Below are 14335 nucleotides of genomic sequence, written 5' to 3' on the forward strand. Positions count from 1 at the left end.
TCCGATAAGAGATGCCCAAGAGGATGGACAGGCTACAGGATTTGCTCAAGGTCATGCAGAGAGTTTCCAGCAGAGCATGGACAGAAGACAGGGTTTTTTGATTTCCAACCTTCTGTTCCAACTGCCAAACCCAGGCCCCTCCCGGCACCCTGTGTGATGCCATGATGGAATGATTATGAGAAGGCAACATGTCTCAGGTGTGTTTTCCTAGGTTCTATTGCACAACGATCTGGCATTAGAAAATCCTTTGTCAGGAAGCTACTGCAGCAATAATCCAAGTCAGGCAGAACTGCTGTTCCTGCTTACAGGAACTTAACAACCAGCTCAACTAGCATAATGCATATTTCAATGAGTTAAATCAGCATCTAACATCTGAACACTGTGTGCTTTTGAGACAAATCACATTTCTGAAAGAGGAAAGGCTGCTGCTGATTAGAATGGATTTAAAGTCTTTGTTTTCATTTAGACTCTACAGGAAAGGTTTTTTTTGGCCATCTTTCTATATTGATGCATATGAAAACCTGAAATCAGACCAAAGATATAGTTAGACAAATATCATTTAATACTTTAAAATTTAACTTTTGCTCCCTCTTTAATTATGTAACTGCTATTTATGCTTAGGATTTCAAATGTTACTTCCTCAGGGATACCTGCCCTGGCCCAGCAGGGAACCTCCTTAATATTTTCCCATAGTACCTTGTACTAATTTACTTCAGACAATTTTAATGATACACTCCGATGAAGATTATCTGGGAGCCAATTTGATTACTGACCACATCCTTCACTAGCTTGCAAGCTCCATGAGGATAGGTACCTTTTCTGTTTTTTCCTCACTACAGTATCTGTGGCACCTAGTAACACTGCTTGACAGGGAGAGGCATTCAACCAACATTTACTGAATGCTGAAGAACTGACCAAATTCTCTTTAGTTTCAAGAGAATCTAAAGTGGAGAGAAAAATCTATAGGAGGGAACCCCCCCAAAAAAAAACCCAAGGCTTGATTTTCATGTTCATTTGGAGGCAAAATTTATGAGTGGTAAAATTCACTGAATATATCATCCAAGATTCAATCAAGAAAACTCGATTTCTATTTTTTGCCTGACTAATTTAAGAAAGAGGTGTCAGGTTTATGAGGCAAAAAGATTCTTCTCAAAGCTCACTTAACTACTGGGGTTCATCTTCTTCAAATAATAGACAGGTCTTGCTTTTCTGGCTATCTGGGCACACAAAAATCTCTATCCCCTGGACTGAAGCTCCTCTTTCATCATCTCAAGGCACATGGGCACAAAGGTCTAGAAAAAGACATCCCGGTTTCTAGTTTACATTTACCTAAAAAATATCACAGCAGAATTATTCTTGGGCAAGGTTAACAGTCACTAACGATTCTATTCATTTGGTTATTAGCTGACTGTTATGATATACGAATATATAGTCTAACTAAGTACATATGGGTGCCAACAAAAATACGTTAGATTGTGTGCATCTATTGACCATCTGAACTGTTTCCTTCTACTTTGTCTCATTTGTTCCAGCATGTACCAAGAAGGTAGTCCTCAAGCTTCATTCCTGATGTTCCCTGCTGACTTCCAAATCTTCTACATTTTAATGTGTGTACCTTTTGTCCTAAGTCTTAAAGATTCTTCTAGGTGCTTAGTTCAGCATTTATACACATTTCCCTCATTCTAGCTTCACTGTTCTACCAGCTCTAAACCAAGAATAACTTGGGCAGAGATAGCTTTCACATCTTTCTGTCCAATGAAAACAAAAAGGACTTAAGTGTTGGTGTCCTGAACAGATGAAATAAATTGTGTTAGATATAAAATTGAGGTTTGGGAATTGCTAACATAAATCTCCTAGAAGAATACTAACAAATGATAAAGAGGATGATATGCCCCATTATGTCATTACTTATTTGAATCTCTTATCCAAGTGTATTAAAATATCACTGGCAAAGGAAATTCTGAGTCTTAAAAGCTATGCTCATAATTCCGATATGTGTGTTGCTAGATCAACTGGGACATGATATATTTTTCTAAAATTAACAAGAGATGAATCTTCAATTCCCTAGTTTATTGTAGGCTATTCTGCAGATTAAGTACTAGGCCATCTAATAATTAGTTCTAATAACAGTTAACATTTGTATAGTGCTTTGCCCTTTACAAAGTGCTATACAAATGTTATCATATTTGTAAAAGCTCAACAGTAATTAACCAATGCTCAGGTCATTGATGGATAACATGACTAGTTATGGCTGTGAAGATTGAAATGGTGTAATATGTACCACTAGATGGCAGCAAAATGTAAGTGATAGGACCCCAAACACCACACCAGGTGCTCGGTTCTCTCAGCAGGGACACATCCATTAAACCAAGGAAGCGTGGTAAATTTGCTCTGGGTGAATTCTATCACTCGAGATAGCACGCTCCCAGATCTATTAACTACCTTTGGGTAACGCCTCCGATATTTCAGGTGAGAGAGGACTGCCCCAGACTCCTGCAAGCTCATTGGATGGGGGAATACTTTATGCTATGAACCAGGTCTGGGCCTAGTTAGAATCTCTCTTCTGCTTTCAATGATAGACAACATCCACATGTCAGAAAAAATAATCAACACCACACTGTCAAGTGTCAAACTGCTTTCTTTCTACTGAAATGTGTTCTCCATGCTGTGCTAAGCAAGAGAAGGCAAGCTGGTTTTGAAGTCAGACTACCTAGGTTTCTCTCCTGGCTCTGCCACTTAGTGCGTGACCTTGAACCAGTCTCCTATTTTAGACTCACGTTCTTCATCTGTAAACTGAAGTGATGGTGACTCCTGCTTTAGTATCAATATTTAGGTTGTAATCAGGGCTTAATTACATGAGAAGCGGATGTGAAAAGGCCTAGCAAAATACGGCGCTGCTCAGTAAGTATTAGTGGAACCCAAAACCAACGAGAGACCTACCTAAGCGCGGACACCCACAAAGCATTAGAAATGACAAAATACTAAACTTCATTAACTAGGAAAAACACAGTTTGGAGAGAATAGAGGGAGGGTTTCTTGCAGGACCTGGGCTTTTAATTGGCACTGAAAGGCAAGCAAGATTTTACTAAATGGACAGGAAATTTCTGACGACCCTATTCTACTTGAATCTGCAGGCTCAATACCCTATGGAGGCCCACCTTTCCTTCTCCCAAACACATGTTTATTAAGAAGGTAAGAATCAAGAAAGAAGGTAAGAATGAAGAAACAAGAACCTTGTTAATATAAAAAGTTAATTTTAAAGTTACATATGCTTAGACATATGAAGGTTGTAAATGCATAAATGCCCATACTTTGGATAATTCAGTTATCCGCGTGGCCCTCCCTTCACTCAAACAACCTTCCTGCAAACTCATGGAGCTGATACGTGAGAGTCACTCCTGATTGTTCCAGCTGGCTGAAAGTGTGCAGCATGTTAATCACCATTTTCTCCCCAGCTTTATAAAACCCTGAGCTACAGATATGTTGGACACCTTTGTGGGAAGGCAGGAGAAAGAAGGAAGAGGGGGAGAGGGGACAGGAAAGGACAGAAACTTACCTTACCCCTTGGCTGTAAAAGGCAGCACCACCAACACATGAATTAGGCTCAAAAAACTCAACTCTTCACCGGCCCCCTGAACAGTTAAATGACCCTATCCCTTCCATTAATCATTTTCTAAATTTAAGAGACTTGAATCATGCCACCAAACTCTCTTTGCCCATACTCAAAACCACACTCTTAACACGTCATTTCATCTCTGACGTGTTCAACTTTAAAGTGTGATAAAGTGAGTGTGTTTCAAGCATTCTTATCCAACCTTTGCCTGCATGTGAAAGATCTCATAACTACCACCTACTAAGTGAAGATCTGACTTTATTTACACATGATGAAATACATGATACTTGCAGTACTTCTACCATTTATGCTTTTGTTAGTCTGAACTTAACAGGCTACATCCATGAACGTAACTTTAGATCATAAGTTCCTAAAGGCCAGAAATTTAAACACTGATTTTTTTTGTAAACACTGATTTAACTCATATTTGAACAGTGCCCATAATAGCATGAAGTAAATGAGTTAATAAATTGGAGGTTAGTGCTTATACTCTGTTGAGTTTCCTAGTAACTTCAACCCCAGAAGATCCAAACCTCAAGTTCCAAAACATAGGGAAATCCAAAAAGGTACAATCCAGGTTCTCAATGGTGTCAATATTTCAGAAGGCCTAATAAAACAATATGTTTTCCCACCACACAAGCCACATGGATGAGTTAAAACATTCAATGTCTCACTAAATGAGTATGTTTAACACCATTTTGTTTTGTATTTTCTGATTATTCCTTTTTGTTTTTGTTGTTTTTCATGACTGGAATGAGAAAATAAATTAACTCAAGATATTTAGTTTAACAGACAAAATATTTTAAAAGCATGAAGTTTGCGGGGAGAAGGGATCTACTAATATTGAGGAGGTTGGGAACCTCTGGTGTAACCTCTGCTTGTTTCTATTTTGATTCCTCTGACATTGGATTTCATAGGGAAATCCAAATCATGAGTCAAAGACTCTCTTAGTCAAATCAAATTCAAAGAATATTTTCAACAGATTTTAAAAAGGTTGTCATACATACAAGTCCCCAGATAGATGCCTCATATGGTAAAGTACAAGACAGAATCTAAGGTATGGGTAACTTAATGACAGCCACAAAATGACATTTGTTGCTTTGTATGGAAACAAACCGCCTATTTCTGAAACATGGGTTTCAGAACAAGTAAGCTTTAATTACAGATTTTTTTTATTACTACTGAAATCTCTACACAAAGGAATTCAAGACCGGGTCCTACAAATATTTCACCATAGAATGTAAAATTTATGGCAAAGAAAGAACCAATCTCTGAGTATCAGAGAAGGAACGGAATCAACATACTTGTATTCAAGACTAGTGTCAAAGCAGCAATTTTCCAGGGCATCCAAAGACTTCATCAGAAGAAGGTTCATCTGTTGGCCAGATATATCACTGGGTAAAGACCAAGAGGGAAAAATGAATTATTTAAAATCATTCAACTGTCCAAAATATTTACTATGTAATATTTTGCTCTCAATATTTTATTGAAAATGCATTTCTTTAAAAAATATATAAAAGTAGCAAATAACAATATTGATGATTCACACATATTTTGTAGACAGAGAAACTGAGTCAGAGAATTTATTCAATAATTGGGTTTCTGTACATTATAATCACTTGCAAACCAATAAACCCTAAAACTGCTACTTTTGCATTTTCTCAGTTCATTCAAATTTTAAAATCACTGAAAAATAAGAACAAAGCTCAGAATTCCAAAAAATTATTTCTAGGAATCCTAAGGTGATTTTCTTCAGAATATTTACTAATCCATTAAGCTGATATTATCAATAATCATTCCAAATCTTTCTTGCAAAGGCTATAACTTCTGATTTCATGTCTCAAATATGGAAGTTCTCAGTTCTATTCTTTTTTTTTTTTAAAGGGGGGTAAAACCCAGCCCTATATTTTTCTGCCTTTATACAGTAATTGATGTGGTTTTTGTAATTGTCTTGGTGAGAACTATGACTTTTAGAGTAAAATAAAACTTAAAAGGTAGGTCTACATCTGTTTTTTCAGGCAGAGTTGTGGGCTTCATCACCGACACTTTATTATCAAGGGGTCCCTACATGTCAGCTCTCCTGCTGTTGCCTCAGACCATGCTGAGTGGAATGCAGCCCCAGGAATGCCAGCCAGCCAGAGCGCACTTTAAATAATATCTTCTCCAACCAAGACTATAGTGGTTTTGCCTGAGGTGAAGGAGTACATTTTGCAATGAGAAAACATGCACACAGGTACACACAATTTTAACAGCTTTAACTAAATAAGTCCTATTATAGTTGTTCTCTGGAGTAAAATGTACTTAAATATCCTAAACAAATGCTAAAGAGATCCTACTAGTATCCTCTGGGAGTTATGACAGAAGCAAGCTTTGGAATAATATACTTTTCTGAATAAATTCTAGACTGGAATTTAAATTCAGGAGATTTTTCATAAGCCTCAGCAAAAGAAAAGAAAATAAAAAGAAAGATGGATTGAATGTCAAAATTCTTTGCTACAAAGTGATTTTTCATTCTTGATACCAGGATATTGTCCTGATCCTATTCTCCTAAGGGGCCACTTTGGGCTACTTATTTGATGTCATTGATTATTCAGAGTTAGTAGCCCTCAAAACACTTACTTTAATCTTAGAAAAATAGAAATTTTCTCCAAAAATGTCATTATCTGGTGAGACTGTCATTATCTAGTAAAATATTTATTAGTACTAAAAGGCAAATATTTCAGATTCCTCTGCTCTATGAAATTAGGAAGGTGGGAACCATGAATAATTATATTAATGGCTGCAGTACTAACACACCAGGCAGAAGGAGAATGCTATCAAATACAGGATCATTATGGCAAAGTTAAAATCTGCAGTTATTCTGTGGGCAGGCCGCCTCAGGAAGAGCTTCCTGGTGTCCTTCCCCAGGGTTTCCTGCAGGTGCAAAGTCAAGTAGGGTAGATAGGGGTGGAAGGCAATCTAGGAACCAGAAAGGATGCTTTAGGGGAATCACCATAGGTTTCTCCAGGTAGCATAATTAAATTAACCACAAATGTAAGCTAGTCAAGTCCTAAAACCAGCAGCATCTCCTCCTAAACTAAGGAAGAAGGGAGCCAGAGCCAGGATAGGATGAAATGAGTTGCCTGGAATTAAACTGCCATGGCTCATTTTTAGTTGTAAAACAAGTAGCTTGAAAAGATACTGAAGAAAGAACATGAACACAGATGGTGAAGAGACCGCCATTTGTAGCATAGAAGCAAAGGGGAAAAAAAAAATCACTTTCACGTTTTAAGTCTATAAAAATACTTTGTGTTCTGTCCCACACACAAGACATGTAACAGTCAATTCACATGCAAAGGGCAGCTTTTTGTTCACGTCCAGAACCAGGCCTGTGTATACTAATACTGGTGAATAGAACAAAATGAATATTCTGGAAATGTTTCATTTATGATCACAAAGACTAAGCCAATCTTCCCAAATCATCCAACAGATGTTTCCAAGGGCTGAAAATGATCATCTGAAATACAGTATTTCCCTAGATCAATAGCAGTTCTCATAAAGGTTTCACATATGGATGTTTGCACAAAACTATGTAAATTACAAATGTAAACTTAACCACTGGTTTCAAACAGAAATCTAAATATAGCATAATATCACCCAATTTACCCACATCAACACCATTTCTTGCTTTTGGACAGACAATTTCTGCCAACTAGGGAAGCTTAAGGACAGCTAACATCAGAACAGAATGCCTCTCCCCACAATCCCTACTATTTCCAATGCAGGAAAATGGGCTGAAATTCCAAATCAGTGACATCTAAATATTCATGATCCCCAAATACTCGTGTTGTACCACAGTACAATCAATCTGGATATATAAAATTCTAAGATCGGTAATAAAATAAAGAATAAATATAACGAGCAACAAAACTAAAGTAGATTCGTGCACCAGGAAACTTTCCCACTTAGTGGAATTTTCCACCTGGGTCTTTGATATTCTATTAGCTCCATTCAAGAGTAAAGCTAGCAGTCTAAAAATGAGCAATCAAACTGAATAAAGCACACAGTATAATATGCAGAGATTAAGACTCTTTAAGGATTACGAAAATGTAGCCAGGGCGCAGGATAAAAGCAATATTTAAAACTGGGTACATGCAGTTCTCAGGTGATTCAGTGATTCCCGCACCCTCAGGCACAGGGGTACCCCGATCTTTTCCTCCCATTTTATAGTGATATCAACAAAGAATAAGTAATTACTTTCACCCTTATAAACCAGAGGGAAAAAAAGAAGCTTAAAATTTATAGCACCATATGATTAGACTTTCCTCATGTCTATTACACATGGCTTTCATCTAAGCATGAAATGATTTTCAAGTAATCAATCACTTTAAAAAGAGGAACCCTTAAAACACATTAATGTCTATGTGATGGTATTTTAGAGAGAGAAATTCATTCATAAAGGAGAATAAAGGATCAAGCTGCACATCTCAAAAAGTGGAGCACCACAAATTGCTCAGATATAGTGTGTGTGTGTGTGTGTGTGTGTGTGTGTGTGTGTGTGTGTGTGTGTGAGAGAGAGAGAGAGAGAGAGAGAGGGAGCGAGCGAGCGTCGGGGGATGGGGGGAGAGAGAGGGACAAATCCTCCACCTAAGTCACAAAGAGGAAAAACAGGAATATTTTAATAAACTGTACCTGAGTTTCTCCTCACACAAGCGAGAGAGAAACATCCCCAAAGCAAGGCCCATGTGGATTTGCACGGCTTGAGACTCATCAGCACTTGGTTTCCCAGGTAACCTGGCAGTCAGCATGTTCAGGATTTCCTCAACCTTCTCTTTGCAAGAGATAATGAAAACTGGCACAAGGAGAGACAAAGCCGTGGCGGCCGCAGAACGTGCAATGGCACTAGCTGTGTTTTCACCAGAATAGGATTTCTAGGACATGCCAAAGAAAGAAAACAGGGGGTTGGCCTTTTGTTTAAAACATGAAGGACGCACACCTATCACAAAAGCGCTATACAACAGTGCAAGCTTCTCCTAAATCCACCCTTGCCACCCAAAAAAAAAATTTTTTTAATAAATCTATTTCTGTGTTTACCTACGGGTTACCTTCTTACTCTTAGTAAAACAATTCGCTACTAAGCAATCGGTTGACTAATAATGCCCTTTTAAATTTGAAAAACCAAGTTACAAGTGTCTCCTTTTAAAGGGTGTGAATTCCCTCACTATAAAGCCTGAAACAATATCAGTGTTTTCAAAGCCTACATGTGTATATAATGAGAAACCCCAAGTGAAGCTATCCAAGCTTGCAGAAACCAGCAAGCCACATCATAAATGTCCAGAAAGCCAGGAGTTTTCTCGGAGAGAAAAGAAAAGGGGTTAGGGTGAGGGCAGCTCAAGTTTAGTTACAGAGGGATAAGTGTAAGTTTGGCACAGGGATCTATTGGCAGATCTCCCAAAATTTTTGGTGGGAACGCTTCCCAGTAGATGGATTATTTCCTACAGGGGGTTAATTCCTTTTAATTAAAAAGGAAGTTGAAATCCTAAAAGCCTCTGGTTACAAAGCAATAACCAGCTATTCAAAATGAAACGGAGAGCTCTATATGCTCCTTTCCTATATGTAATTACGGGAAAAGAAATGAATAACAACCCTAATAAAATGACAGGGCAGCTGAATGTGAACAGTTTCTACGAGAGTCCTGTGTTAGAGAGCTCCACCAGACATTATATAATTTATAAATATGTCTCAAGTGGGGAAGAAAGACCGTTTATCATTCCTCAGTATTACCCACTTCAAATTTTCAGACACACCATAAAGGCCGTGTTGTCCCTTGCAGTCAAAACACATTAAAAAGTGTTTTTAATTCTATACTTGTTTGCTCTCTAAGCTTTAGTACTTTAAGGATAAAAAGCAACATGAACTAAGGGATTCTTTAAGTTAATATAGCACTATTACAATGATGATACTACTCAAAATGACCCAGCTGCTAAGACAAGGGAAATAAAGAAAGTAGCTTTTGAAACAGGGCTTTGAAAAAGTATAATAATGCAAGAATCACAAAGGTAAGAGGCAACCCCGAGCTGGCTAGTAAAGACATTATTCTTATTGGATTGCAAGAACTAAGCAGCGCTATTAGAAGTCTAATACAATATCCTGTCCTGCTGAATATCTGAACCAGACAGCTACTGCAAAGACCTCCATATAAGTTAACAAGGTTTTCATCCATCATTAAAGAAATAAGAAAACTTCTGACAGAAAACAAATCATCGTAAACAAAGTACTTCTTTGAGCAAAATCTACCTTCCAATTTAATTCTACGTTATCTAGTAAGTCATTTTTTTGTCCTCAAGTATAGTAAAAAAATCTAGTTCCAGACCCCAAGCCCCAGATGGATACATACCAGGTCCTCCTAAGGGCAGGAGGACAGAGGCACACAAAGTGTTGTACAAAGAAGACCTAAGGCAATGAAGTTTCAGGCTAAAATCGTGATCTTAGCAACAGTTCAGGACTTGTGCTATATTTTAATTCAAATCAACTGTAATCCTCTGCCACTCAGCTGATTGTCCCATGATCCCTATAATTCCCTAAGCAATGGATAGTGATAAGGCAGAACCAAAATAATTCCATGCAGATACAGAAATAAAGCATGCACTACAGCCAATAAAGGGAAAATGAAACCTAAACCAACAAAGTATGTTTTCAATTTGCTTCAGATCTTAGCATATAAGCATGAAGAAAGAGAATGACTAAGTAACAGGTGCTTTTTTATGATCAACAATATTACTTTGTATTTATAGAGCATTTCACATTTTCAAAACATTTTCCTGTAGATTATATAATTTGATCCTCACAATCTTCTACAAAGTTGGCAAAGCATTCATTTTTACCTTCATTTTACAGGAAGGGAAAATAAGATGATAGGTTAAGTGTCAGGTCAACAGTCACAAAACTAATAAGAGGTGAAGCTGGGGCTACAATCACTGTAGTTAATATTGCTCAATCACCTCATTTTATAAACAAGGACACAGTGGTCCAGACAGATTAACTGAACTTCCCCTGGTCACATACTCTGCAATGAAAAGCACTAAGACCAGAAACTCACGGTCCTCCGTCTTCAGCCAACGTTTATTTTACTACAACTGTAGCGCTTGACTCTGATTACACATCAGAATAACTTAGAAAGCTTCCAAAATGCTGATACCCAGGACCCATTCCCAAGCAATTACATCAGAGGTGAGGCCTATACATCAGTATTTCTTTTTTCAATATGTATATATATATTTAAAGTTCCCCAGGTGACTCTAATGTACAGCCAAGGCAGAGACTTATATCTAATGTATAGCTAAGGCTAAGACTTACACTATATTATGGATTTCACATGAACAATTGATATAAGAATCAATGCTTGAGTTTTCTAACCATTTTTTATTTCTCGAACTTACATAATAAAAGCAGGAGAAAAGTTGTCCTCTGGGCTGGTAATGGCTATCGACAATGACCAGAAGAGTATCAAACACCATGGAAACCCACACTTCCATTGAAAGGAAATTAGGTTGAACCTGCAGATGAAGGGAAACATGAAATGATAATGGGAAAAAAGAAAAAACCTAAACTTTATTTCTAGAACCAGGGTACAACCTCCTTCTGTATGAAAGAATGAAGTGCTGTTATTAAAAACTAAACTTCACCTGCCAGGACTGCATGAAGTAGATAGGTATTTGACAAATACACATCCTCACCTGTGCCCCAATGTGAATAAGACTTACCTTTCATACAAGACTTAGCAGATGTGAGAGGATGAGGGCTGCAAAACAGAACAGATCTGGGAGCTCCTTAGAGCTCTCCCGTGTTCAGTGAGGGTAACATGGTGGTTAAAGGGAGAGACGTGCAGAGAAACCAACTCAAACTTTCTCATTTCTGACTTGTCATTTCAATAAAGCAGCTGACAAAATGTTTTTACCATCTCTAGCATTTCTGCTTACTATCAGTATACTTATCACTCAAGAATCATCACATTTGCCTAGCCAAGTAAGTAAGAAAACATAAATGATCTTCAGTTTGGAAAAGAAGAGGAAAGAGAATGCAAAAAACAAAACAATGACAACAACAAAACCCAGCTCAGTAAAAAGAGAACTTGGTTTTAAAAAAAAAAAAAAAAAAAAAAAAATCATTCTTGAGGGACTTCCCCAGTGGTCCAACGGTAAAGAATCCACCTTCCAACGCAGGGGACACGGGTTCGATCCCTGGTCGGGGAACTAAGATCCCACATGCAGCAGGGCAACTAAGTCTGCGTGCGTGACAACTACTGAGCTCGCGCGCCTCAACGAGAGGGCCCACGTGTCGCAAACTACAGAGCCTACATGCTCTGGAGCCCACGCGACACAACTAGAGAGAGAAAAAACCCGCACGCCACAACGAAGAGCCCATGCCCCACAACTAAGACCTGACACAGCCAAAAAAATAAAGAAAAAAAAATCATTCATGACCATGGATGTCGAAAAACATTCATTAACTCACATGGTGCAAACTATAAAGGTCGATGCGGTGTTAAGAAACCTTGGAATTAATTCCTTGAATCAGACAAGACCTTCTTCTTAAGATCTTTAGTTGTTGGTCAAATGCAGATTTGAATGAAGTTTGAAAACTTCAACTTTAATCAAATAATGACATCTTGAGTTTATATTGAGTAATAGCCAAAGGCAAGGTTATCAAGAATAAAAGCAAAGCCCCATCTTTGGCTTGTGAGGCTTCTCAATGTTTTGTGTACTGTGTGCCACATCACAGGACAAAGGTTGTGGGAATAAAGAATAGAAGGGCCTGGAGCTCAAACTCTGAGCTAGACCTCCAGTTATTACTGGGGCAAATGACCTGTACAACTGGTAGTCTGACATAAATAACACCAAAACGAAGGGATCCTAGGAAGGCATGTTTACTTTTTAGGGTGTAGGTCTACCTAGCATGTTGCCTCTGCTAAAGTATTCCACGGCTCTTTCAAAGATATGAAACATTTCCACTCTAAAAAATTTTCATCTTTCTCATTATTAAAATAAGATTCTGGGCTTAAAGGTAAATTTTCATATGGTAACTAACTACATTTTTATCCTTCATGCGATAATTCCTTGGCCTCCTTCCCTTCCCCACATGTAATACACATTTGTAGCTTTTGCCACACAGCATTATTCTCTTGTTTATTGGTAAGAGCACCCTTTGGGGAATTCCCTCCTCCACGATTTAAAGCTTGGTTAAATGCTCAATCAAGCTACTCATCCTACCCTGCTGAAGGTGTAGGCATGGGACCCATGGGATTCCGAATCTTAAGTGAGTGACGCAAAGACAGTAAATGACTATAGCCGATCCATCCCAGTAGGGGTGGTCTGCTGAAATGGTTCATCAGTACCTGTGTGTGGACTCCCCAACTTGCCTCCTGTTCTTCTCCCAACTCAGTTTTTTTTTTTTTTCCAACTCAGTTTTTAAGCTTTGCCTTCAATTCCATGGGATTCCAGATTCCTTATTCTTCTAGTTCCTTTTTAATTTAAATTAGAGTTGGCTTCTTGCCCAAAAAGAACCCACCAAAAAACCCTACCATGAAAAAAGAATACAAATGGTCCATCGGGCACTCTGTGGGGACAGAGATAGGCTGAATAGCATTGAATAAAGCCCAATTTTTTGCAGCAAGAAGTGATGATGCTGATGATAATAGTTACTATTACTGACTATTTACCAGCCACTGTGCCTTTCATATATTACTTCATTTAATCCTAACAATAACCCTATCTGGTAAGTATTGTTATCCCCATTTTACAGATGGGGAAATAGGCTCTGAAAGGTGAGGTTACCAACAGTAAGCCAGAGAGCTAGTAAATGCAAGTATTAGGATTTAAATCTAGGACTCTCCTACTCCAAAGCCTGTGTTTTTTAACCACTTGACTATACTGTCTCCAGATAATGATAGCTACCAGAAAACGGGGCTTAAAAGAAGAATAAATCCATGCCTTTTTATTTTGACAGATATGAATTATCTGAAAAAGTACATTGGAAATGAACATTGGCCAGCTTGCCACATGTTTAATTAAGAAATAAATGCCTTGCAAAAAATGAATAGGCACTTTGTCACTGACATCTACAATTAAAATGCAAAGTGCAATTTTTTTCAGTCAGTAAACACTGCTTATTTATCATTTTTTTGACATCATTGTTCACTTTCAGTAAGCCTAGTTAACCTCCTAAGATTGGTTACCATGATGTAATCACAAAAAGACAAGCCCTGTTGCATAAAATTGGTACCTTCAAATGGAAATGACCACTTAACTGTGATGGAGAGAGCAAAACAGAAAAGCAGCAAAGAAAAGTGTTTTAGAGGACACTTAAGCTTACGGTATAAAGATGCATAGGGTATCACAGCCAATGACTGTAACCTCCTAAATTCAGGGCCAGGCTTCAGGAGAAGTCTCACTTTTCACACGTTACACAACCAAAGGTCAACTGGTTCTAATCACCCTTAACTCACCTCCAGGACACCCTCAGAGTCTGAGGAGAGGCTGGCTTCATGTTTGGAAACGACGACAGCAAGGCTGCTTAAGGCTAACAGCGCGTTGCCTTTGACCACTGGGCTGTCTCTGTTTAAAAAGAAAAAAATTCCAAGAGAGGATTTGGGGGCATTAACCGGGAGAAGAGAAGGTGATATTATAGGGAGGGCAGATGAGGTCAAAAGCACTTCCATCCCTTCACAGAGCCTTGTAAACACAG

At 38.2% G+C, this 14335-nt stretch overlaps 1 protein-coding gene across 4 annotated transcripts in view; it reads right to left on the bottom strand.

Moving 5' to 3' along the window:
• FOCAD (focadhesin) overlaps positions 1 to 14335 on the bottom strand; it is a 312830-nt gene that overhangs the window by 58568 nt on the left and 239927 nt on the right. For all 4 annotated transcript variants that reach the window (XM_004286219.3, XM_033417332.2, XM_033417330.2 and 1 more), the window contains 4 exons: positions 14097 to 14205; positions 11032 to 11148; positions 8285 to 8523; positions 4918 to 5007 (listed from right to left, as the gene is read on the bottom strand). In XM_004286219.3, the coding sequence (XP_004286267.2) occupies positions 4918 to 5007; positions 8285 to 8523; positions 11032 to 11148; positions 14097 to 14205 (555 nt within the window). The remainder of the gene's footprint in view (positions 1 to 4917; positions 5008 to 8284; positions 8524 to 11031; positions 11149 to 14096; positions 14206 to 14335) is intronic.

The sequence above is a fragment of the Orcinus orca genome, chromosome 6 (assembly GCF_937001465.1).
Source record: "Orcinus orca chromosome 6, mOrcOrc1.1, whole genome shotgun sequence".
Lineage (NCBI taxonomy): Eukaryota > Metazoa > Chordata > Mammalia > Artiodactyla > Delphinidae > Orcinus > Orcinus orca.